General features: G+C 40.5%; 1 protein-coding gene across 1 annotated transcript in view; it reads right to left on the bottom strand.

Annotated features, from left to right (window-relative positions):
* The window catches only part of HMCN1 (hemicentin 1), a 316,507-nt gene that overhangs the window by 41,037 nt on the left and 247,738 nt on the right, over positions 1-27,732 (bottom strand). Inside the window, exons 65-81 of the mRNA XM_050961493.1 lie at positions 25,570-25,694; positions 24,291-24,474; positions 24,001-24,098; positions 23,231-23,509; positions 22,374-22,570; positions 21,149-21,230; positions 18,570-18,706; positions 14,300-14,441; positions 13,088-13,232; positions 12,468-12,595; positions 11,750-11,906; positions 10,155-10,276; positions 9,793-9,957; positions 9,502-9,609; positions 1,822-1,959; positions 1,559-1,693; positions 361-630 (exon numbers count right to left, since the gene is read on the bottom strand). Of these exons, the coding sequence (XP_050817450.1) occupies positions 361-630; positions 1,559-1,693; positions 1,822-1,959; positions 9,502-9,609; positions 9,793-9,957; positions 10,155-10,276; positions 11,750-11,906; positions 12,468-12,595; positions 13,088-13,232; positions 14,300-14,441; positions 18,570-18,706; positions 21,149-21,230; positions 22,374-22,570; positions 23,231-23,509; positions 24,001-24,098; positions 24,291-24,474; positions 25,570-25,694 (2,612 nt within the window). The remainder of the gene's footprint in view (positions 1-360; positions 631-1,558; positions 1,694-1,821; positions 1,960-9,501; positions 9,610-9,792; positions 9,958-10,154; positions 10,277-11,749; positions 11,907-12,467; positions 12,596-13,087; positions 13,233-14,299; positions 14,442-18,569; positions 18,707-21,148; positions 21,231-22,373; positions 22,571-23,230; positions 23,510-24,000; positions 24,099-24,290; positions 24,475-25,569; positions 25,695-27,732) is intronic.

Here is a 27,732-nt window from a genome sequence, read left to right as displayed (position 1 = left end):
CTATAGTTTTCAGCCTTCCATTCAGCCAGATACTGGTGTAGAAACATCAGAAATGACACATCAGACCCGACCAGTGGGTCATCTAATCATGTCTCCAAAAGTGATCAGTATCCAAAGCTCCAGAGAAAGGTGTGGAACCTACACAACAGAAAATTATGTAGAGACTTACCCACAGGGGCTGGTTCTTCCTAAAGCCAGCCAGTTACTGGTTTGCTTATGTCATAAAGCAGGAGTTTTATGCTAGCTGGTGTAACTATCCTGAAGTCTCTCACTACAACTTTGGCCTCTAACACATCAGTGCAAGAGACTTCTGTTACGATAATGGGACAGCCTATGTCATTCCTTTCTAGTCGTACTTACGGTGCACAATGAGTTCCATGCTAGAACTGCTTGATCCTGCCACGTTTGCAGCCATGCATGTGTAATGTCCAGTGTCACCAGGCTGTACAAATGCAATTTGCAAAGCCCCAGTGCTGAGAATTCGCTGCCTGAAAGACTCTGTAACCTGCTGTCCTTCTTTGTGCCATGTGATCTCAGGCACTGGGTTGCCTTCCACTTCACACTGCAGAGTGGCAGATTTATCCACAGCAACTATGTATTTCTTAGAATGAGGTTTGATAACTGGAGGAACTGAAAGAGAATGAAGAAGTAAAACACATTGTTAGGAAATGTATGAACTTAAACACACATACACAGATACACACACATGCTTTATTTCCTATCCAGAATAATTTAAAAAACATAGTTTACTCTTCTTGCTAAATAATTGCATCTATCAGCTACAGTTGCAAAACAGCATCCAAATCCAAGTGCAAGATAAAGCAAATAGATGACATTCTATTGGTAGCACACTACGTGCCCTGCCCTGGTGGGAAGGAAGGTGCAGAGCTACGTCCTTCTGGGCAGGGGCCAAGAACAACCGCATCACGACTGATACCTCTTAGCAATACCTGTAATGGTTAAGGTCATGAAGTTAATAGGGGCTGTACTTAATGGTGAATTGTGGACCATTACCAGCACACCTTACATATGTATTCTTTATTGGTAGCAGCTCCAGTGGGATTGTCATGGAGGTATGAATCCATTGTGAAGCACATGAGAGAGAATCTGTTAAAGCCCTCTTATTGCACTGCAAAGTCACACAGTAATGACAATTCATATCCCTGCTATATTTTTTGTTTCCATTGCTCTCCATGTGAGATAAAAACCAATCTTGTTTTTCTTTTTGAGGTGTACTGCTGTCTCTGAAGGTAGAGAAGAAATGTTTGCTGGCCGCTGCAGGGAATTGACTAGTTCAATTATTTGTTTGCAGGAACTAATTTTACAATCTTAAACGTTTACTAAGTAATAAGTCCAAATTATAGAAGAAAAATCTTAAAACCTACAGTAGGATCTAATTTTGCTGTAAGTGAAAATGGAAATAAATCCCAGTGCCTTCCGCAGCCGGTCATCTAGGAATTAATTTGGTCCATATACATTGCTCAGAGCAGTGGTCTCACTAACCACGAATATGCACAGCTTTCTTGTGTATAAAACTGGAGTTATGGTGATGACTTACCTTGAACTTTTAGCTTAATCTTCCCTACGGCAGTACCAGCTGGATTCTGAGCCACACACATGTAAGTGCCAGCATCCTCAACAGTTGTTTTTGCAATCTGTAAACTACCACTGGGGAGAACTGTATAACTATTGCCTAAAACATGCATAAGAAAGGTAGAAAAACATTTTTATAAATAAGGTAATTAGACCAAAATATTTAAAGAATGAGAACATGAGTTTAAATGCTACAGCAGAATTATTAGCATCATAAAGCTAAGATACCTGTTGTGTTTACATTGATGCCCTCCTTCTGCCACGTTATTATGGGAAGAGGTGTACCTGTTGCTTCACATGGTAAAAGAATGGGGTTGTTCAGGATAACATCTAGTGTTCCTGGCTGCACCTGAATAGCTGGTAGCTCTATGAATTGGAATGGCACAGAAAGAGGCAGTTGATTAGAAATGGAAGTTATTTACCAGTAACTGGAGGTTCTTCAAGATGTGTGGTCCGTATCTGTATTCCACATATGGGTATGCACGTGCACCGGTGTTTTTTTGGTTTTTTTTTAAAAAGTATTGTCCTTTGGCCTGCACTTGTGCCATAGCTTTCCTCATCTCCAAACCAAAGGCATAAGGCATGGTGTGGGCTGATGCCTCTCCAGTCTCCCATTCTTACCATAGTCCAAACAATCGGCAGCAGAGAATGGACAGTGGAATGGACAGTGGAATCCAGATAGGGACCACACATCTTGAAGAACGTTCAGTTACAGTAAGTAATTTCCATTTCTTCTTTGAGTGATGGTCCCTATGTGTATTCCACACATGGGAGATTAACAAGCAATAGTCAAACAGGTGTGTGCGAGGACACAGAAGTGACACCTGACCTTATTACTGCTGCCCCCATCGCTGTTTCTGCGGTGGACAATTGGACCAAAGTGTAATGTCTTGTGCAAGTTTGCCAAGAGCTCCAAGAAGCTATCTTACATATCTCCAGTAAGGGTACATTTCTCAGAGCTGTAACCGAAGCATCCTGCCCTCTTGTGGAATAAGCCCTCATCCCTTCCGGGGGTGTAGGGTGGGTGGGCGGGGGGAATAAAAGCTAGTTGATAAGAAAGGATAATATAACCTGACATCCACTTAGAAAGTCTCTGTGCCATTATAGCTTGACCCCGTTGATTGCTCCACTGTGGAAACAAATAGTTTCATTGTCTTTCTAATGTCCTTTGTTCTTTGTAGATAAAAAGCCAAAGCCCTCTGAATGTCCATATGCATCCTTCTCTCTTCCTCTGAGGCATGAGTTTTGGGAAAAATGCTAGTGAATGGATGTCCTGACTCACATGAAACTTGGAAACTACTTTAGGGATTAATCTGAGAAGATGACATAATGAGACCTTTTCTTCAAAGAAGGTAGTATATGGCAGGTCCACCATGTGCCGCCCTCTCCTTTCCACTCTCCCCCGCAAGCTCACTGACTTAGGTTAATGTTATAGCTGTTAGAAAGGTCACCTTCATGGACAGATCAGCCATAGAGCATGTTGCTAGAGGCTCAAAGGAAGGTTTAGTAAGATATGATAGAACAAAATTGAGGTCCCACTAAGATGTGAACTTCACCAATGGTGGAAAGGATCTGAGAAGCCTCTTCAGAAATCTAGCTGTGACAGGATGAGTGAAGATCATATGGTTACCCACCCAAGAGGGAGGAATTGGTAATGATGGATGCCTCAGGAGTTGGTGTGAGGAAAGGGATCCCCACTCAAAACTTTTCTGGTTTTGTTCACCAGACAAGAGAGTCCAACACCTTGGATGGAACTGACACCCTGTTGTTTATGTTGCCCTTCTCTGGTGAGTACATGGAGAAGCCAGGCTTGTAAGCAATGAAGATGAAGCCTGGTAAGTGGTGTCATATGTTTGCGTGAGGACACATGGAGAGAAAGACATCCTGAGTATGACAGGTACTTGTTGTCTGAGAGTGCTCATGGCCTGAAACCTCTCAAGAGGTAGGTATGCTCTTGCTGTGGTCATATCCAGCATTGCCTCTATGAAGTTCATATACCTCACGGGGGTCAACATGGATTTTTCATGGTTGACACAATTACCAAGAGAAGGCTAAGGATAGCTCAGTGGTTTGAGCATTAGCTTGCTAAACCCAGGGTTGTGACCTCAGTCCTTGAGGGGGTCATTTTAGGTGACTGGAGCAAAAAAAAATCTGTCTGAGGATTGGTCCTGCTTTGAGCAGGGGGTTGGACTAGATGACCTCCTGAGGTCCCTTCCAAACCTATGATTCTTCTTGGCAGTTGCCTATCAGAAGCCAGTCATCAAGGTATGGGAAGACTGTAAATCTTCTCATCCAAACTGCCACCACTAAAAAAAAAACCTTTGTAAAGACCCTGAGTGCTGTGGCCAGTCCAAGGAGATGACTCTGAATTGGTAATGGTCTTGGCCAAAAGAGGAACCTGAGAAACCTCTTGTGGGTTGGGTGAATGTTTTTGTGAAAGTATGGATCTTTCATGTCGAGAGCCATGAACCATGTACCCTTGTATAAAGAGGGAATTATTGACACAAAGGAGCTCATGTGGAATTTTAGTTTTCAGATTATCATGTTCAGCTATCGCAGACTGAGAACAATAGTTACAGAAAGGTAAGTAACCATTTATTTTTCTTCTAGGGATTCCACATGTCCATTCCATTGTAGATGACTCACAAACAGTTTGAACAAGGGGGCTTGGAGTCTACTTGAACAAAGATTGAAGAACAACTTGTCTGAATCTGGCATGGTTTCTGGGGGCCCATCAACTTTTGCTAGTACTAAATTTAAGTTCCACTGCAGAACTAAATTATGGTTCTGTGGGTATAATCTAAGCCAGGGTTTCTCAAACTGGGGATCAGGATCCCTCAGGGGGTCACAAAGTCATTACATGAGGGGTCACGAGCTGTCAACCTCCACCCCAAACTCTGCTTGCCTCCCACATTTATAATGGTGCTAAATATATTTAAAAGGGTGTTTAATTTATTAGGAGGGTCATGCTCAGAGGCTTGTGATATGAAAGGGGTTGCCAGTAAAAAAGTAGGAGAGCCACTGATCTAAGCAAATCATTTAGAAATCTGCAGGACACAGGGTTTGAAAAAAAAAAAAAAGACCAGTTATCCATAGCTGCCAGATGAACTCTAATGGAACTAAGAGCCAATCCCTGTTGCTTTAGAAACAAACGATAATCCAAGATATGGCTAATCAGAGTTTGAGATAGAGGAATGCCTCTCGATGTGGACCAGACAGAGAATCTCTTCCATTTAGCAGAGTAAGTAGACCTAGTCAAAGTAGGACTTCCTGTACCCCCTTAAAGAAAACTTCAACTATGAAGCATCCACACAGTCAGGTAGAGAGCCTGAAGGTTGGGATGAAGAAAGTGGCTGTTGTCCTGGGAGATAAGATTCACCTCTTTCATAAAAACGGTGGAAGTCTGACCAATAGTGCTATTAGGGTAAAAAAACAGTGTTGACAGGGGCTATCAGATTAAGGTGAGCAGAATCTTGTTTGACTTTGGATATCACTTTGGGCAGGAGAGGAGTAGGAGGTAAGGCATACAATAGGGCATGAGTCCAGTACTGATCTTGGTGCCCAGTTGGGCACCGGTAACCCCACACTAAAAAGACAGTGTTGTAAAACACATCTATAACTAATTATTTACAGAACTGTTATACAATGCTAAACTAACACTACAAGGTACTATATGCACGAAAGGATATGAAAAAAAACAAGCATCGCAGGTCCAACAAACAACCGTCACTGGTGATAGGAAGGAACAGAAGGGGGCAGTGCAACACTTTACGTCTGCGTGGAATAGTGTGACTCATCAGAGAGTGCTCATGCTGCCCCAACAGGTAGTGCTTAGGAAAAATTTATGATAATTGTGCACGAGGTGTGCACACACACCTACAGTGGAATGGACATGTGCAATCACTTAAAGAACAAAAACTCTCACCCCTTGGGCGGAACAAATTAACGCTTCTCAGCCCTCTTACGGGTGGGAGGAATAGAAGCAGGAGTGTGCCAAACTTCCTTTGCTGGATCCATAATGGCCTTGTTGATGGGGAGGGCCACTTTACAGGCTGCAGCATGTCCAGTAATCTGTGCTGAGGATCCTGGACTTCCTCAAGGTGAATCTGTAGCTCTGATGACCCCCTGGGCACAAGCTCTTGCTATTGTTTAAAGTCTTCCAGTGGAAATGGAGTAACCACCTCATCTGGTGAAGACAAGAAGATTGCTCCCTGAACCAGCAAATCCAGCTCATCTTCCTCCTCCAAATACTCCGATGGGGATGGTTGTGGGTGGTGATGGCAAAGAGGGCTTATGAGCTGATCCTGGGAGTCTAGGGTAGGGAGCCCACAGCCCCTCAATATTGCCAACAGATAGATCAACTGGCACCGGAGGACCCCATAGCATAAGGTACAACCTATCCCTTCATGAATTGTGTCTGGTTGGAGGCTGGAAGTCTAATCTTTGAGGACTTCTGTCTGGTACCACACAGACTCCTGTAGTGCCTCTGACTCATCCAAAGACAAAGCCAGATCCTGGACTACTGGTAGAACCTATGGTACCAAAGGTTGCGCCTAGAGGCTGGCAGGTGAGATAGGAGAATGACTCTGCATCCTCAGGGTAGTTTCTTCCTCTGATATAATGTCCTGGAATAAAGCCTGTCCCAACAGAGAGGTTAATGCAGACAGGGAATAAAAATGATGTCCTCCGGGGTGACTGAGGCCTCAGACTGCTCTGGGCTAAAAGGAGAGTCCATTGGTGGAGCTGGAGCTTTCTTGGTCACCATGACACCTGGCTCCCTCTGGGGCTGTGTCACTATGAGTACAGTAACTCCTTACTTAACATTGTAATTATGTTCCTGAAAAATGCTACTTTAAGCGAAATAATGTTAAGTGAACCGAATTTCCCCATAAGAATTGATGTAAATGGGGGGTTAGGTTCCAGGGAATTTTTTTTCGCCAGACAAAAGACTGTATTTTATATTTATACATACATATATATATATTATACACACACACACACACACACACACACACACACACAGAGTATAAAGTTTTAAACAATGTAATACTGTACATAGCAATGATCATTGTGAAGCTTGGCTGAGGTGGTGAAATCAAAGTGTGGAAAGGTATTTCCCAGGGAATGCCTTATTGCTAAATGATGAACTAGCACTCAACTGAGCCCTCAAGGGTTAACACATGGTTGTTAATGTAGCCTCACACTCTACAAGGTAGCATGAATGGAGGGAGGGGAGACAGCTCTGTGTGTGTGTGTGTGTGTGTGTGTGTGTGTGTGTGTGTGTGTGTGTGTGTGTGTGTGTGTGTGTGTGTGTGTGAGAGAGAGAGAGAGAGAGAGAGAGAGAGAGAGACAGATGTGTATTGCCCCTTTAAGTATACTGACCCGACTCTAAGTACATTGCCTTTTTTAGTAGATCAGCAAGTTGAGACAGCAGCTGCTGCCAGCAAGCTCCCTCTGTTCTGAGCCCTGTCATGTCCCCCTGCACCCTGCTCTGTGGAGATGGCCCGATGGGGTAAAGGAATGGGGGCCAGAAGCAGAGGGGAGGGGGACACCCTGACATTAGCACCCCTCTTTCTCCCTTCCCCTTGCACAGCAAGCAGGAGGCTCCCAGGAGCAGCTCCAAGGCAGAGGGTAGGAGCAGCCAGGGCCATCCTTACCCACATGCAAAGTACACAGCTGCGTAAGGCACCAGGAAATTTGGGGCACCACATTTCCTGGTGCCCTGTGCAACTGTGTGCTGCTCCAGCCCCCGTCCCAATCTGCCCTGCCTCTTTCTGCCCCAGCCCCACCCTACTCCCCTGAGCTCTGCAGCAGGGCTGGGCCTGCACTCACTGGCAGTGGGAAGTGCAGCAACCCAGCCCCAGTTGCGCTGCCGGTGAGTGCTGGGCGGTGGTTCCCCCTACCCCCAAGCCAATCCAGCCCTCCCACCCCCCCACTGCTTCCCCTGAGTAAGGCCCCAGAATAGCTAGAGACAGCCTTGGGAGCAGCACACAGCAGTTCAGGGAGGGACAGCTGAACTTCCTGGCAATTGATAGCCTGCTGGGCGGCTGCCACACAGGGAACTTAGGGGAGCGGGGAGCTGATAGAGGGGCTGACGGTCCATCCTGGTTCCAAGTCCCACCAGCTAGCTCCAATGGGCTGCTCTTTCTGCATGCAGTGGACAAAGCAGGTAGCTGTCAAAAAACCTTAGATGTGAGCATTATACAACTTTAAATGAGCATGTTCCCTATAACAATGAAACAACGTTAACCGGGATGACTTTAAGTGAGGCGTTACTATACTGCATTGGCTCTGGAAGTGGATGGGAGCACCAGGAGCTGTTTTTCCTGAGTCTTCACCATCAGAGCCAATGTCGGAACCGTCCGAGCTATACCCTTGTGCACTTCCTTCTCCTACTGAGAAGATATACTCAGGCCTAAGTCCTCAGTGCCCATGTGTACTGGCTCTTCCAATTTTGACATGGTCAGGGAGGGATCCTCTCTCTTCAGGGCAGTTTTAGAGAAAGATGACTCATCCCTGCGTCTATGAGAGTGCCCCTCACTCTCATGTGAAGCTTCCTCCTTAGGTTTAGCAGTCTTAGCCTCCGTCTCCAAGCTCATGCTTGGAGGGTGCTGCCTGCTTGCTGAGACTGATATACAAGGGGATGTCCTCAGTCCAGAACTGATTGGGATCCCATTCCTTCTCCATCATATATTTTCTAAGTCTCAGTTCCCAACCCTCATGAATTCTGGGGGAAAAGGAGCATCAGATGCTGCACTTGGCAGAGATGCTGCACTTGGCATCAGATGCTGCACTTGGCAGCCTCACCCAGGCAATAGAGGCAGAATTGACGTTTGTCAGTCACAGAAAAGGAGAAGGCAGGAAACACAGTTTTTGCACCCCAGGACACTGGGCACAATCCCATACTTCTTGGGGGTGGGAATTCCGTGTGGGGAACAGAAGGGGGAAAACCTATGTTAGGCTACACTATAAAAACTACAAAAACACTAAAAACTAAATATACAATATCTTTAGAGCAATGATGCAGTAGAAAGGAGCTGAGAACACCCAAGATTCTGACTCATATCAGGTAGTGTTAAGAAGGAACTGGATAGGCGTCGACCCTTTTATGCCCTCAGTTTGGCACTCAAGCGGAGCTAGGGCGCATGCGTGGGTGAACGGATACTGCTTGTATAAAAAAATTCCAGACTCAGGTCCAGGTACACTTGCATACTTACGTGTGGAATACACATAGTGTACATTGAAGAAGTTGTAATATTTTAATGGCTGGAAAATAAAATGAAGACAAATTGTACAATGTGACAGGCTAAGAACATTTAACTATTGAGGGCTGGATTCTATTATCCTTTTGATGAGCCCAGTAGGACTACTCTTGCATAATATGGAACTACTCAGCATATGGATTAAAGAATTTAGCCCTACATATTTAGTTCACCTAATGAATCTATTCTAATTAAGCAAAACAACAAAGCAGAAAAAGCCCTAACAGAAAAAATCAAAGCAGGTCATACCTGTGGCCAAATCATAATATCCTAGGCATCAGAGTTGGAAAAAGCTATCAGATCATTTAGTGCATGCCTTCATCAATGCATGATTGATTTCTACATTGTATTCCGAGTGCTGAATCAATCTAAATTAAAAGAGCCCACGCTTTGTAGCTTCCACCAGATACAAATATATTTATACAAGGCCAAATTTTCACATGCTTGCTTATGTTGAATGGTATCTTACTCCCCGAGTAGCCAGTGTATCTATGAAACTACTCACATGAGTAAGATACTACTGAACATGAATAAGACTGGCACAATGTGGTCCCGCCATTATTCTGTATTATTATTCTAACATTTTCTTTTCAAAACGAACTAAAGCTGTTTATAAAACATGTTCCTATTCAAGTTCCCACCTCACCCTGAACATGAAGAGTAACATGTCTGTGTGCAGTGCCAGCAGCATTCCGGGCCACACAGGTATACCTTCCTGCATGGTCTAACTGTGCCGCAGTTATTTCAATCGTTCCTAGAAAAAAAGAGAATTCATTATACAGTATTGTAGTATATTACACTATCTTATGTTCAAAGAAAACAGAGAAACCATAATACCGTTTAAGAACCCTAGATTTTTATTCCAAAATATTTACAATGAATATAGTAATGCACCTTCTTCTAGCATTTTCTGCATCTACTCAAATATGCATAATACCTGAAGACAGAATCCTGTAGCTATCTCCTCTGGGAAGGAGTCGTATCCCATTTTTGGTCCAGTGAATTGAGGGGAAAGGAACACCTGAAGCAGTGCAGGAAATTACTGCTGGAGACAGTTTTGTTACCAGAAGATCTGTAGCTTCATCTGCTATGGATGGGGGCACTAAAGCAAGGAGAACAGTGTCAGGATTATCAACCATTCTCATGTCATATAGAGGTTTGTATATAGCAATGTCCTCTTAACAAGAGTAAAAGCTCAATAGAGTAAGCATCAAAATTACAGTTCTCATTTAAATAAAGGATTGTCCTGAAGACATTTATGGTATCATAATACATGTGCATTTACAATGTGTGCTTTACCTTGTACAATGAAATCAATTGTTCTTTGATCCTCTCCTGCATCATTTGACACAGTGCACACATAGACTGCAGTGTCATCCACAGTGGGAGAAATGATTAGTAGGGAACCTGAAGACAAAAGTCTGAAATAGAGAAATTAGGAGATATTGAAACATCTCTTCATTCAGCACGTTGTCAGTCCATTGAATTAATTGCCACAAGAGATCAGATTTTAATATTGTTGCTGAATTTTAAAAATGGCTGCACTATTTTATATATTTAGTATTCATACTGAAGATGCATGGACTAAAGACTTGACTGAACACAGGATCTTCTGTTCTAAAAGCGCAGACCTGTAAATATGAACTCAAAGGCAATCTGTTAGTTATAGACTTGTTTAAGGTTTATATAAGACTCTGAGACTAGCCACCAGAAGATTATATAATTAAAGACATGCAAACAAGTCTGGGATTTCACAACAGAAGACAATGGTACAGAGTTACAATGTTACTACAGTAACATTAATGGTAACATTAATTACTTGCAAATAGCAATTGTAAACATTTAATGGAAGTTAGGTAAGAAGTCAATTCTCACATTTCAGAGTGTAAGCTGAGCACTATAAGTGTCAGGAAAGATTTCCCACCTATACAGTAAAACAAGAGCACACAGAGATGGAGCTCTTAACATGGGGATCTCACTGTTCTGGCATGGAATGGGAGTCAACTCTGGGGCCCCAATCCCATTCCCAGTATCCCGTTAAGAGCTCTCTGTGGGAGTGGAATCTGGGCCACTATAGGAAGACAATGTTTGGTGGGGTCAGGGCCAAAAGAAAGCAAAGTGTTTCCCCCACCATCCCTTTCTTATAGGTCAGCCCTGGCCAGAGAGTATCCCTTGCAGTCTGGCTTTGGTGGAGGGTAGAGATATGAGACACTGGGGTTCCACAGTAATAAATCCACAGGGTTTGAAGGAGGAAACCACCACTCTTTCATGTGGGGAGCAAACCCCATACAGTTCCAGAGGATCCTCAGGAATTTTTCTCACCTTTGGCCATTCTTTGTGCATCACTGTGGCCCATCTGGCCAAACAGCTGCAAACTGAGAACTAATTATTGCTGTTCTGAGCTGCAACAGTCTGCTCTTAGCAAACGTTAGTGCCTCACTCTGGCAAAATCTAAATGTTTCCAGGGTCTACAGGGCCTATATACAAATGGAAAGTCTGAGCTTTCTCTCCCTGGTTTTCTCAGTGTTTCCACCAACCAGGAACATAAATACCATGAAAAGAGTATATTGTACATTATTTTGACCTCTTCAGTGGATCTCAGAGGTGAGTAAAATACATTAAGTCAAATGCAAATAGACACACATTGTTAAAATACAAGGGAAAGAATTGAACTTTATTACTAAACATGTGTACATCAGGTGGCAGGCAATGTTTTATTTAAACCAGTTCACCAGTAAACCAGTTCAGTACTTCTACTAGCAGTCATGCAATGAAGTTTGTCTATTTATTTAAAAGCAAATTTTAAATTAAATTAAAATAGGCCGAACCAATCTCTGAATAGATTTGCACCAGAGATGAATTTAGCCCTCAACAAAGATTAGAGCATTTCTCACCTGTACGTATTCTGATTCTGATCAACATTAAGGAGATGCCCATTCTTCTTCCAGCTTATTGCTGGCCTGGGGATTCCAGTGGTGTCACAGGGCAGGGTGGTTTGGACATTTACAGTAACTGTAAAATTGGTGGGTCCAGGAGCGATAGATGGAGGAACTAAAGAACATATGAAGCCCAGGTAATTTTAAGAGAATGTATATTTTTTCAAGTTGAACTATTTGAAATGATCCTTTTCTGTAGCACGGATCATTTGACATTTATAAATCTGCCAAAAAATGCACTCAGGAATGTCTCTCAGTTCTGTGTATATCCTGTTGATGTACACACACCAGTTAACAAAGAACAACTGTTTTTTCTGTTCACAAACATTTAGGCAGTGTTCATAACAAACAGAATTTCTAAAGGCTTACAAAAAAAAAAAAAAACTAGAGAGAAGCGTTAAACAAAATTCCAGATGTGAATAATCCTGCATTTTGGGGACATCCATATTCTGTGCTTGGATCCGACTTTCATTGACCCTTTTCTCTTAATGGCCTGAACCAGTGTCCCAGATCCAAATAGCCCAAAGCCTGAGTACTTGAAAAGCAGGCTCTGAGTTGCTTTTCTACAGTTCCAGTCCATTACTAATATAGATTTCAAGATTCAGCAACAATCAAGAAATCCAGTGTGTCCAGTTTTTGTAGAACATTTGTGTTTATCTGAAAAAGAAATATTTACCCTGGACTTGTAGATCAATTCGCTTGCGTTCAGTACCGGCTGCATTGGTTGCCATACACAAATATCGTCCAGTGTCGGTAATGTGTGCTGTGTGAATGTACAGGGACCCATCCTCTAACACTGAATATCTAAAACAAAGTTATAGGCATTAATTTAATTTTTCATGGCAGGAACTGTGGCTAAGTGTTGTGAGAAAAGAGAAACAGAAGAACACAGGGGGCACAGGGGTAGGCAAAATGTGTAGCACCTTAATTTGGCCATATAAAATTTTCCTTTTTGAACATATTACACTCATTCTGCCTTGAGTCTGTCTTTCTGCACTTCTGCTAGTCCCTTACACAGTAATTATGAAAACTGACTCCTACAATGACTTTCAAATGGAAATACATCAGCTTTGTAGATGTTATGAAAGAGGAGATTTTTATTATCACTCATTTAAACGAGAAAATCCAAGTGATGAATGAATACACACTGAATGAATGAATACTAACATTAATACTGAGTTTGTGAGTGTAAAACTAATGCAAATAAATTCCCAAGAGATTTCACTCCAAGTCTTATATTACAAATACATTGTTAAAAAGTTTCTACACAATGTTATTCTGACTATTAGATGCTACCTGGCATTGTTTCCAGCAAAAATAGCCCCATCCTTTCTCCATGTAATTCTTGGGGTTGGCACTCCTTCTGCAACACACTCCAGAACAACAGACTTATTTATATTCACAACAACTGTTTGAGGACCATCTTTGATTGTGGGAGCAACTGTATAAGAAAGAATTCCACATGATATTAGAGAGAGAAAGCTGTATTCTGAACTGTTTTAAATTAGACCCATGGAAATGTCTGCCATGACCATGGAATTGTGCCCCCATGAGTGTACCAACAAGCTTCTTTAAATCTGCTACAATATATGAAAGCTGCTATGCTGTAATGGAAAATTAAAGAAAAACTTCTTATCTTTTACAAATTAAAAAGATGATAGATTTCTGTGCCACCTACTAATGATCTTACATTGTTAGAGTTGGCACATGGCATGGTCTCAGCACAGGGGAATGGACAAGATGACCTCTTGAGATCCCTTCCAGCCCCACATTTCTAAAATTCTTTGATACCTTTTAAAAATCAAGAAATCAAATAGGACAATGAGACTATCTGTCCCAGACTATGCTTTATTACATGCAAACTGTTCGTTTGAACTGAATATAGGATTTTGACTCTGGCATGAGAGATTGAAATTAGGGCTTAGCCCTCTCCCAGTAGCTGTACCTCAAAATTAATATCTGTGCCTTTGCACACTGCAGTGTCTTGTAGTAGTATGGCCCTGTCTTAATAAAAGAAAAACCCACCCTGGGCCTTGTTAACAATCTTAATGGAAAATTTATGCGTGGCCAGGAAGGTCCTATGCTTAGCCTCTCTTCAGAACTGTTCATTCATTTTGTCTCATGCATCAACCAGAAAAATATGCTATAGAAGCAATTCAGACATCACCCTGCTCAGTGGAAACCAAATGCCTCATCTCTGCAAAGCACCTCACCCTAGACCTACAATGACATTAGGCTCCTAACTGCCACTAATTTCAGTGGAATACCTTTGTGGATATGGGCCCTAATGTGACTTTTATAACACAAACGCACATGGGGGCAGAATGAAAGTTTCCTGGGCTATCTTAAAACATTCTTTAAAGAATTTTTTGGATTGATATATTAATAAAATTACTGTACTTCTACTTATTAGTTGTGAGGAGTCCAGTAAATATATTCCACCTTTTCCAACTTTCAGACATACTGTGCAAAGATTATAATAGTTAAGAATTAATCCATATTCTTTACCATTTACAGTCAGCACAAACTCTCTGGTAGTTTTTCCTGCTATGTTACTTGCCACACAGGTATAGCTTGCTGTATCACCTAGGTCAGCATTATTGATCTGCAGATATCGGCCACTAGATAGGATGCGGACTCGAGGAGTTGCCTAAGGAAAGTTCAACAAGTAGAAATAATTTTACCATGTTTTTCCATTGTACTGAAAATTCATGTTACAAAGTAATAGGAGGTTTGATAGGGTGGCCATAAGAACATAATGGGTCAAATTCATTGATGGCTTAACTTCATTTGTCTTGGTAAAGTTACAAGGATAAACAAGGGAGACGAGGGGGACGGGGTAATATATTTTATTGAACCAACTTTTGTTGGTGAGAGAGACAAGCTTTGGCGCAGTTTCCTAGACCTGAAGAAAAGCTGTTTGTAAACTCAGCAATTTGTCTCCTGCACCAACAAAAGTTGATCCAATAAAAGATATTGCCTCACCTTGTTGCTCTAATATCCTGGGATTGACACAGCTTCCTAAACACTGGATGCAACATAAGTAAGGCTCTGTTACATCTCTTAGAAGATTTAGTTGAGTTTTAAACTATTGATGGCAATTTATAGACTCAATCATGAATTCATTACTCGGGAATTTTGCCTGAAAAGAGGATTAGAATTTGTGACCAAAACAATTAATTATAATTTTTTTTTTTTTTTGTTTTCATGTAAGATGGCAGTTTGATGGCACAAAATTGACATGCATTCTTTACCCACACCCAGGCATATCACTGGTAGAAGAAATAAAAGCTTTCCCACACTGCTCTTTCAATGTGCCACATCCTTGACCTAAAGGAATCATTTCCATTATGCAACAGATTAGCCTCTACATTGAGACTGCCTGCAAGGATGCCAGAGCTGGTACAGATCCCTGTCTGTCTGGCAATGCACTGTGTGTGAATAGATTGTGCAAAAACAGCCACTAGATGTGAATTGCTTTTGGTCACTGCCAGTCTGTACAAGATTTGTACCGGTGTATAATACTGCCAACTCCAAGTGTTCAAACCATTCAAGGGTCCACACAATCCTCAAACTGGCTTAAAAATCATGACGGGTTCTTTTAATACTAAATTTGGTGGTGTTTAACTTCTCTTATGGTTTCTGAACCTTTATGCCTCCAATTCTTCAACTCTTCTCTGCATGTGGACTCCAGGCTAGTACAGAGCCCCAATGAAGTCAATAGGGCCTCCCATAGTCAAAGGGGTCCACCCATGCAGAACAGATTGCAGCACTGGGGCCCAAGAAGTGAAATAAGCCACCTCCCATTGCCAAGCCCTTGGGCAGAGGCTACTTAAAATGCCTCATATTTGTAATAACCAGTATTTTTTGTATATTTGTATTTACTCCTCTTACATATTTCAGCACAATTGCTATGACCTTAGAAGCATATAATATAACTGAGAAAAATTAATTCACTGTCATTGCTACTAAGTAGTTTTAAATATAGTACCACATATATACGACAAAACAAAGGCAAGGAAATTATAGTTTAGTCCCCAAACTGTACTTTAATTATAATCCTCGTGATAATGAAAACTCCACTGGGTCCTATCTTTAAAAAACAAAATCCACTGCTCTGTTAGGGCCTGATCCAAGGCCCAATTAAGTCAATGGAAAGACTCCCATGGACTTCAATGGCCTTTGAATCAAGCCTCTCTAATGTATCTATTAGTTAATACTCTTAGGGCCTAATCCTACATTCCTTGTGAACCCAAATATTGCAGTCAAACCATTCCTAGAAATACAGTAATATCAGATATACCTTTTGTTCTGCAGTCAGAGATGATAATGGTGCACAAACATACCATTAAACAAGCACAAGATTTAAGATGTGGCTATTAGAGACAGAATAGGAGAGAAGATTGAAGTTTCATTTAAAAGCTCATAAGAGGGTATAACTAAAAACAATGATGATTTTCAATTAAAATAATGCTGAAGCACTACTATCCAAAAATTGGTATTTTCCAAAAACTTCCCTCTCCTCATTGTGAAACTGTCCACTTTTCCCAAGGCAAAGCAGAATTACTCTTTCCACTCCTGGGTGTACCTCCCTCTATGTTTCTTTAGTGGAAGACAGTCCTCCCTTGAGGTCAGGAAAGCATTTGGCTAATTATGTACACAACTTGAACATCTCATTTTTCCTTATTAGGCAAAAGTGATCTGTCTCCAGTCAGACTTCCAAGATCAAAAAAAGAAAACGATAACTGTGCTCCAGAAATATGGGAGATATATGCTGACACAGTTACACTCAACAATAGAAAGAGTAGTGGGGGATAAAGGAAACCCAAATCTCATAGTTGCACTTCATATGGCAATTTTTTTACAAAGGTTTGAGTGGACTGCGCGGTTCTTTTATCAGAACAGTGTGAATGTAGTGCAGCTGAGATGTTCTAAATAGCTCTGCAGAGTGAAGTCCTCTATTGACCCACAAAATATGCGCAGGATAGTGGAAGCATCACCATCCTGTCAAACTAATATGCCTTAACCCTAACTTGAAGGGCCCAGTTCCAGGGCTCATAGTAGGGCTGGTTAATACTTCAAAAATAATTCCCAAATATTCATGTGAATAACTGATTATCTTTCAACACTATTCACAAAACGTCTTAATTTTTGTTTTCTGCAAACACTTGTACAAATGATTTTTTTTCTTTTTTTTTTTTAAACAAAGGAATGTTGACAGAAAACAAAAGCCTCAAATACTTTTGCAAATATATTTTCCAGGAAGGTACATGTCAGAAGCATTCATGCTGCCTTCTTCCAATCTCTTTCCAGCCTTCTGTTTATAAAAGCTCGTTATATAGGTATGAAGTAGAAATACTACCAGGTGACCTAAGTGCTCAACCATGTACCATGAAGGAATATCATCCAAAGGAATTGTGCTTATCTCAGATATAGTGACTGCAGGAGCTACTGTTGAAGTGGTGCCCTTCCTTTCTCTAGACTATCCCTCAAAGGCACAATCCAGTACGCATTTAGTATCCAGTATTATTCTGTTCTTTAAATATACATTAGATAAGAGTCTTATGGATAGGAATTTATTTCTCTCTAAGGAGAATAAAAGAAACCTTCTTACACACACAGAGGTCAGTGGAACACTCTGTGAATCCCATAAGCAGTCTCTATTTCCAAACATTTCTTCCTTTTATTGGAACTGGACAAGTGAAGCTGGAACTGGCAACAGCCTATTTGTACTGGAAACCTTTTTGGTGCAGTCATGTCTTTGCCAGTTAAAACACTCATGTCAGTACTGGCATGGCTACCTGGCCCAAGTTTTTTGAGCTAACTCAAACTTAATGTATAAGTATCATCCACTGTCATCGAGGTGCAGGTGTGGGGGAGAGACAACAGGGGGACGGACACTTGAGACACACACAGCCAAAGAATGTCTGTGCTCATCCTAAATGGATCACAGTGAACCAAGAGGTCATGGATGAAGTCCGGAAAGGGACCAAAGTTAAGGGACTAACAAACTGATGGTTCACATGGATTTACCTTTTTCTTTCTGAACAATTAAAGGGCCAATATAAAGCAAAAACTTGAGTTTGCTCAGCATAGTCTCCAGGAAACCCAACATGACATTAGACAAGGCCAAGCAGTCAACTGGGGAAGGGCTATGTGATTGAAAATCTATGTGGCCCTACAATGGATGACGAGCAATAGAAAAGTCTCCAGTTGAACTACTCTGTTCTTCCTCCTTTGACTTAACCAATAAAGATGTGATGCTTCACTGCCACTGCATTAAATTCTGAGTCAATAGGTGCATTTGGTGCAAAATTGTGATGATTAGCAGAGATTAAAGTAAGCTACTTATTTCTCTTCAATTTAAAGAAATTTCTTTCCTTTCTAAATGTTACTAGAATATGAAGATTCATAATATACCCAAAGTTAAATGTATAGTGTAGTCTTTCTCAGCTACCTTTCCTGGGAAGCCATTCAGGAGTATACCGAAGGCTTCTAGGATTGCTCAAAGGATCCAGGAGGAGCAAGGGATCCCCCTAAAGGAAAAGAGAACAAATCACAGAGGGATGGCCAGTTCACGTGGTCACTGTCTTCATGTACTTGTTTAAGTCAAGTTGTATTTGGACCAGGGCTACTCAACAACCTTCTCTTGACCTCAAGGGACCACAACTCAACTGTGCTGAAGGAGCAAGTGAGTAGAATCAGAAATTTAAGTTCATGCCCTTTGTGCAGAATGCAAAGATGCGACAAATTTGTGAAAATAACATAACAAATGTACCTGTAAAATTTCTCCATCTTTAAGCCAGGTGATCGTAGGAGGTGGCACTGCATCTGACTTGCACTCCAATATAACTTGTCTGTTCTGCAGCACAGAGAGATCCTGAGGCCCACTGGTGCCAGCAATGTTAGGGGGAACTGTTAAAAAAAATAGAGAATAAGAAAAGCATGAAAAATATGAACTTTAATTAAAACATTTCTATGGATAGAATCTCAGTGTGTAATTCTCAAACAAGGTTTCGTGACATACCAGCAAAGCAGCAGTACAATTAATTGCTTTTGCTTTTCATTGCCAATAGCATGTCTGGCTTTTATCTGCAAAATATATCACCCTCATTTGACTAGCTATAACCCACTTCCTAAAACCGCACGTCACAAACCACTAACTGATAGAAATTAGTTGAACGTCCATTCTCTGTGAAGAAACCAGCACTTAGCCAGATGAAGTCAGGATACCTCAAGCTCCATAACCCTCTTCATCCACAGATTGAGATATGATCTGTGTCATTCACTGGATAAGCAAAACCTTGATTTGATAAAACTTCTTCACTCTAGGCGGAATTCATGTAGGAATTGTGCAAGTCTGCAAGAAGCAGAAGGCTGACTCATCTGAGAGACATTTTTTGTGAACTTACTTCTGCTACCATACAGTCATTTAACACTGAGTTTTCTCCCTAAGGCAGGGAGGAAATTATTTTGCAGTGTCTTATTCTTCAGAGACTAGATTGACAAGATCTAAGATCTATTCTAGATCTAGAGGAGCTGACATACTGATTCAGCTGCCATTTCTTTTATTTTTTTATATAATATGAAATGTATATTGCAAATGTGTGTCACATACATATATCCTGTCCTCTTTATTCCTTCTGAGTCATATGGAAAAAGACCAAAGGACATCAATTCCTCTAACTTTCTTTGTTACTCTGATTTCCATTATAATTGCTTGTGTTTTATTTTAAATAACTAAGTTTGCAATGTTCCATCATAATTGCATCATATTCTGAATAGCTACATTATATACAAACATCAACTGCACTTGATTTAATATCCTCTTTCTGAGGAGGTGTATTGTCGCTTCTGTTTTCCTGACCCACAGTATATAGATTTATAGATTCCAAGATCAGAAGGTACCATTGTGATCATCTAGTTTGACCTCCTGTATATCACGGGCCATAGAACTTCCTCAAAATTATTCCTAGAACGTATCTTCCCGTTGTGATAGAAGTTGGTAAATTGTGCCAATGGTTAATAATCCTCATAGTTAAAAATGGACTCCTAATTTCCAGTCTGAATTTATCTAGCTACAACATCCAGATATTGGATTGTGTTATACTTTCGTCTGCAAGACTGAAGAGCCCGTTATCAAATATTTGTTCCAGATAAAGGTACTTATAGACTGGGATCAATTCACCTCTTAACCTTCTTTTGGATAAGCTAAATAGCTTGAACTCCTTGAGTCTTTCGCTATAAAACAGATTTTCCCATCCTCTAATCATTCTCGTGGCTCTTTTCTGAAACCTCTTCAGTTTTTCCAGAATACTTCTTGAAGTGTGAACATCAGAACCGGACACAATATTGCAGGAGTGTCACACCAGTGGAAAAAAAGAGACATAATATAACCTTTTTACTCCACTGAAGATTCACCTTAGTTAGCCTTTCACCAAAGTGTCACACTGGGAGTTCATATTCAGCTGATTATCCAACATGCTCCCCAAGTCTTTTCCCAAGACAGAGTCCCCCATCCTGTAAATATGGCCTTCATTTTTTGTTCCTACATGTGTGACTTTACATGTCACAGTACTGAAACACATCTTGTTTGCTTGCCCCCAGCTTACCAAACAATCCCGTTTGCTCTGTATCAGTGACCTGTCCTTTTCATTATTTACTATTCCCTAATCTTTGTATCTTTTGCAGACTTGATCAGTGATGATTTCTTGTTTTCTTCCAGGTCATTGTTCAAAATGTTAAATAGTGTAGGGTGAAAAACTGATCCCTGAAGTACCATCCTAGAAGCACATCTACTCAATGATTCCCCATTTACAATCACATTTTGGCACCTATCAGTTAGCCATTTCTTAACCCATTTAATGTGCTATGTTGATTTTGTATCATTTTAGTCTCCTAATCAAAATGTTATGTTGTACCAAGTCAAATGCCTTATAGAAGTCTAAGTATAGTGCATCAATTACATTTGTCTACAAAATTTGTAATCTCAATGTTTCCTTTCATTTGTTTATCCTTTTCCTTTTTTAAGTTTAGTGTAGTTAATTTGTAAAAGGGAAGGACTAATAACTAAATAACCTTAAAGGGTACTACCAACTCCACTTCCCTTAAAAAACATCTGCTTTGTTACAGAGATCCTTTCTTAGGACCTAGTCCTTGGATCTTCTGTTCTAGAAAGAAGATGACAGATGCACTCCAAAAACAGGTAAGATCAGTGAAAATGGCACTCAAAGAGTTTTTTCTTTGTCAGGCATTATTCAACTTCATAACTTTATCTAGCTTTTAATAGCAGTAGATAATTCAGTATTAGGCTTACAGTATTAAAGAATGCTTTAATTGTTTCCAGATCAAGCTTACCATGCACTCTGACTAGATATTCTTTATCGTCATCTCCTGCAGGACTAGATGCCAAACACGTATATCTTCCTGTGTCTTCCACCTAAAGGACACCCAGATAACTTTAGTAGAAACTTCAGAATATGGGACCAATTCAATTAAAACAGCAGAAGTAGTAGTGATGTTCGCAGTTGTCTTTGATTAGCAGATATTGGTTAAAAAGCACAAGGGAAACAGAAGAAAACAGACAAGCAATTCCTGGGAGAGTAAGCAACCAGAAATATTTGAAAGCTTGTTTATTTTATTTGGGGTAGATTGTGGCCATCAGGTGACAACCCTTTGTAGAGGTAGTTGGCAGGTGCAGCATCCGAGAAAAAAAGCACCAGGGCTAATGTGCCTCGAGTAGATACATTCTCTTCTGGTGCAGCTCTCTGCAATGAGCAATCCATTAGGATGGAATAGATTGTTCTCTGAATGCATCAGCCCATACAATGGGCCAGCATGGGATGAAGTGGAGGAAATGGGACTCTGCCTCCTCCTCAAACCTTTTTTGGCATCTTGCTCCCTGAGAGAAGGTAGCACTAACAGTGCCTATGCTCTCCAGAGCACGGGAGCACACAGACTGCTATTATGAAGAGGTCCTTTGCCTGCCTACAAAGTTTTTGGCTCTCCCCTCTCTGCTCCTGCACAGCCATGCAATTACCTCTCACAATCTGGTCTTTACATAGGTATTCTTGTAAAATGTATCCTTCTGCCCCCGAGAATTATTTTGACTTCTCAAATATTTATTAACATCTTTATTATCTTCTGCACCTCATAAATTGTTCTTTGTAAAGCCTTGGGGGTGGAGGGAGAAAGGGGTTTATCATATGAGCAACAACAAAAAATTAGTCTGGATCTGTTTTTGTCCAACTCTTCCCATGATACTGCATGATGAACTACAAAGTTGAAGTCCAGCTGTCTTCATAGTGATTAGAGTATGTGGTTTTAGTTTTCTAGGGTTTTTTTAAGTCTCCGTTTAAATTGTCTGAGTTGATTTGAATTTTTTCTTGTATGATAGGATAAATAGCAGTGTAGCTATGGTAGCACTGGTGGTGGCAGCAGAGGCACAACTGAGCTGTACAGAGTACAAACCCGCCTGAAATCAGACTGTAGACATAGTGCGCCATGAAACTGGTGATCAGCTCAGCTCTGCAAGCCAGTCCAGGGTTTGCAAAGCCAAACATAATTTACATGTGTCAGTCACCTGAGCACTGGCTAGTCGAAGGACCTCTCCTCCTCTCAGGACATGTACATTGTCATTCTGTGGGAGTGGACGCCCATCCTTCATCCATGTGATTCTGGGGACTGGGATGCCAATAGACATACAAAAAAGCTCCAGTAGATGGTTAACAACCACAGATCTCTCTTCTGGTTGATCAGATCCATTGATATGAGGGGGCTCTGCAGCAAGGAAAGACAATTCATGTTCTTTACTAACAAAAATTCAGATTTATAAAACATGATGGGCAATCACATGGTTAGAGTAGTAGATCCTAGATTGGCGTGTTTCATTCATGCTCAGTCACCGACTCCCTGTGTGACATAGATCAACTCACATGAGTTCTCTTTGCCTCAGGTCAGCAACATTAGCAAAATAGAATCATATTTTCCTCTGTTACATGGGTGTTGTGAGACTAAACTAATCTGTGCAAAAAGTTTTGATATCCTTGGGAGGAATACACTATACAGTAAAAGAATTTGTATTAGATCTTCAGCTGCTGTAAATAGGTATAACATCGTCAAGCTATGCCAGTTTGCACCAGCTGATGATCTAGCCCACTGAATTTAATTTCTGTTACATCAAAGTTACCCGGTTAAAGCAAATTACTCTGTACATCAATATGCTGATTTATATTTATCATGTTGCTGTTATCTGTAAATCTCAAATACCAATATACAAATTTTCACCATGTCCACTCAAAGGTAAATTCCATCCCTTTAATTCTACTATCTCATGAGCACTACTTCCTGAAAATGTTCTAAATCTCTAAAAACTTTTAAATTATTGACTCTATTTTAGGCATATTTTTCATCTTGTTTGAATATAAAATTAACACTTACCCAACACTTTTAGGGAAAAGTGCTTGCTGACTTCCCCCGCTTCATTGGATGCTATACAGGTGAAACTGCCTGTGTCATCAGTCTCCGTCATTGAAATGTGAAGAACCATTCCTTGATTACTTATAGTCAGATGGGTTCCAAGGCTTAGAGGTTGTCCATTTTTAAGCCATACCATATTGGGGGTAGGGGTGCCATCAGTAAAGCACATCATAGAAGTTGGATTGCCTTTTACTATAGTCACTTCCTCTGTTTCTCCTGCATTGTCCATGCTTGGTGGTACTGCAGAGAAACAGATATGATAATTATGGAATACACTCACACATTAATTCTTAATATAAAATAAATGCTCTGTTAAGCAATTAAATTTTCTAGGTTTCTTACACTCGTGGGGTATGTGTTTGTGTATGTGAGTTACAATTCAAGTAGAAATAATGCATCACATTTATTCAAAGAAGAAAAGTCTACAACATGTTATCTGAACCAAAAAACATAAAGAGGGTTTTAAGGTTCAATTCCTCTTACCTTACAAAAATGTTAGCAAAATTTAAAGTTTCCATATAAAGCATTTGCCAAATATCTACTTAGTAAAGTCTTCAATCTTGTGTTGGTAAGAAAATAAATAGAATTCGTCCTCTGAGAGGCAAAATCTCAATGTTCTCAATTATCCAGAGAGTTTCAGTCAGGGGAAGATTTCTACCCTTCTGCTGTTACACTTAAAAAATTAACTACAAAATGCAACTTTTTTCACTTAATATCACAAAGAAACTTACCATAAACTTGAAGATTATAGTGTTTATTGTCCACTCCAGCTCTGTTAGATGCTACACAAGTGTACACACCAACATCAGACACCTGAGCTCTCACAATTCTGTAAAGAACACAGCTGCAGTTATCTCACCCATGGCTACCATATGGAATGCTTTGCTCCACTTTGAATATGACAGAGTATGACTGCAGAGGGCCAAATTCTACCCTGGCCTACACCAATTTCAGCAGAGTTGCATTAGGGTTAACTGAAGGCAGAATTTAGCTCAGATACCTTAGAGAACTGAAAACTCACCTGAGAATCTGTCCAGCTGACAACAACCTGATCTGGGATGAGATAGAGAGAGGAAGCCCATTCTTAAGCCAGTTTATTTGTGGTGGTGGGGTGCCAACAGCAGAACATTCAATGTTTATGGAGGCATCCTGTAGGGCAGTTAGCTTCTCTGCTTCATCTTTATTATTAGCTATTGCTGGTGGAACTAAATTACATAACAGGTGAATAAGAGAGGTGTTAAAATTGGCCGTTCAAAATTATATCTGTTCTATGGTAGCTCAGCTTGTCCTGAACTGCAAGATGTTACAGGTATTGTTATTCTAACCAAAAAAAGAATCTCACATGAAACATATCCACAGGATTCAGTAAGAACAGAGTGTCCAAACTTGGCAACCAATAGACCTTCTGATATTAGTAACTGTGGGCCACAGCGAACTTACATATACATTTACATCTTTAAAAATCAAGTGCACATTGTAATATTTACTTAGATTAGATTAACAGAAATTGCTTGCGGACTTCACCACAATTGATCACACAGGTACGTGGTGCCATATTTTCCCACTAAGAGGTTTTTATTCATTATGAAGGATCATACCTGTTGGCGCTACCCACACAAATTGTCCTGTTGGGCCTGATTCTTCCCAGTCCTGCTCCTAGGGTAGTCATTCACTCCTGTGCCAAATGAGTGTAAAATACTCCCAAAAGCAGAACACTGACACCCATTTTTACAGGTGTAAATGGCGGCACACTGTGCCAGGCAGAGGATGATTAGTCTCACTGTCCTCAGTTGTGACATTAAATCAAGAGGAACTGGTACCAAATATTTCAGATTATTGTTTGGATTAATTTAAATCCTGAGTAAAACAAAGTTTAAAACCTGCTTCACTTCTGCATTACTCTAATTTTAAGAGGACATAATTTGACTGAGATCAACAGAGCTAAGACGTGTAAAACTTGAGTAATGAAGTGTTGAATTAGGTCCATACAGTGTCTTTCTCCACAAAAAATAAAAAAATTAAAATAAAAAATCATCTTGGGTGGGTTTGTTTTGTTATGGAATATACCATAGGAACTGACTTCTGTTTATCACAAAATTTATTACTCAGCAATGGTTTCAATCATTTTGATCCTCTGCAGTATGTTATATAGAACACAATATGATATCTACATCAACAAACTACATATGAATATAGATACATAAGATTACCTAGGCAGTCACTTCTTGGCCCTATCATGTGAGTGGTAACAAAGTCAGGCTAATAGGTCAGACTTCAGTCTGTCACATTTAAAAACTCACCATAAACATTCAAGTTGAAAATTCGATCTTCTTCTCCTGCATGATTAGTAGCCACACAAGTGTATTTTCCCACATCAGACGTGAGCACTCCAAAAATGTTTAAGGTGCTACCATCTGGAGTCACTCTAAAAAAAAGGTTGTAGAATACAATGAGTTTGTTTGCTAGGTTGTCAGAACAAGTAAATAAACAGCTAGTATGTACATTTCAATCAAATTACTTCCCCACACACTTTCTATGGAAATTCACAAAAAGAACAGGAGTACTTGTGGCACCTTAGAGACTAACAAATTTATTTCAGCATGAGCTTTCGTGAGCTACAGCTCACTTCTTCGGATGCATAGAATGGAACACACAGACAGGAGATATTTATACATACAGAGAACATGAAAAGGTGGAAGTATGGCTTGTAGTCCATCTTTGTGTGGAGCGTTGGTGTAGAGGGCTTCCACATCTAGATTGACGGAGCCAGAAGAGTACCCAGAAGCCACCTACTACAGGACAGGCCCAACAAAGAAAATAACAGAACACCACTAGCCATTACCTACAGCCCCCAACTAAAACCTCTCCAGCGCATCATCAAAGATCTACAACCTATCCTTAAAGATGATCCCTCACTCTCACAGATCTTGGGAGACAGGCCAGTCCTCGCTTATAGACAGCCTCCCAGCCTGAAGCAAATACTCACCAGCAACCTCACACTATACAACATAAACACTAACCCAGGAACCTATCCTTGCAACAAAGCCCGATGTCAGCTCTGTCCACATATCTATTCAAGTGACATCATCATAGGACCTAATCACATCAGCCACGCCATCAGGGGCTCGTTCACTGCACATCTACCAATGTGATATGTCATCATGTGCCAGCAATGCCCCTCTGGCATGTACACTGACCAAACCGGACAGTCTCTATGCAAAAGAATAAATGGACACAAATCTGACATCAGGAATCAAAACATTCAAAAATCAGTGGGAGAACACTTCAACGTCTCTAACCACTCAGTGACAGACTTGAAGGTGGCAATTTTGCAACAAAAAAACTTCAAAAACAGACTCCAAAGAGAGACTTGCTGAACTCAAATTAATATGCAAATTAGATACAATTAACTCAGGCCTAAACAGAGACTGGGAATGGTTGGGTCATTACACTAACTGAATCTATTTCCCTATGTTACGTTCTCCTCGCATCTTCTATGGGTCATCTTAATTATCACTTCAAAAGTTTTTTTTCTCCTGCTGATGATAGCTCATCTCAATTGATTAGACTCTTCCTGTTGATATGCATGGTATGCATACTTCCACCTTTGCATGTTCTCTGTATGTATAAATATCTCCTGTCTGTGTGTTCCATTCTGTGCATCTGAAGAAAGGAGCTGTAGCTCACGAAAGCTCATGCTGAAATAAAGTTGTTAGTATCTAAGGTGCCACAAGTACTCCTGTTCTTTTTTGCGGATAAAGACTAACATGGCTACTACTCTGAAACCTATGGAAATTCAGTTATAAATCTATTACTCTATTCAAAATTTTAGCTCCCAGAGAAATTGTTTTTAAATCTATTATTATGAACATATTTCATGAAATTCTGGTTTAAGGATTGAGGTGTTTTAGCTTCCATTTAGATTCAGTTCCATCCAATTGCAGTCAAAATATGTCCATCATTCTCAGAGTATTTTTACATACATGTTATATCCTTGGAGGCAACAGCTTTAGGAAGAAATCACTGGAGACACAGAGAGCTGTAAACCTTGGAGCAGCCATTTATTGCTACACACAGAACTAACCAACAGCCAGCCAAACAGGCTGGACTATCCCCTAATAATCTGACTCAATTGCCATATCAACACAAGATTCTATTACTACAACAACCAAATACACAACAATACAGCTCCCACCTCTTAAACCTCATCTGATAGGAACAACTATTTAAATGAGAAACTTAGGGATATTATGTGCCAATCTCTGAAATACTTAAAACACAGAATCATGGAAGATTAGGGTTGGAAGAGACCTCAGGAGGTCATCTAGTCCAACCCCTTACTCAAAGCAGGACCAACCCCAACTAAATCAAAATAAAATAAAAATAAAAAATGTAAAAATAAAAATAAAAACGTTGAGTAAGATATTATGTCACTTTCCCAGATTTGTGTATCTAGTTGTATA

This window comes from Gopherus flavomarginatus, chromosome 7, assembly GCF_025201925.1.
Source record: "Gopherus flavomarginatus isolate rGopFla2 chromosome 7, rGopFla2.mat.asm, whole genome shotgun sequence".
Lineage (NCBI taxonomy): Eukaryota > Metazoa > Chordata > Testudines > Testudinidae > Gopherus > Gopherus flavomarginatus.
The sequence above is the reverse complement of the archived record's forward strand: the minus strand, read 5'-3'. Positions and strand labels throughout refer to the sequence as shown.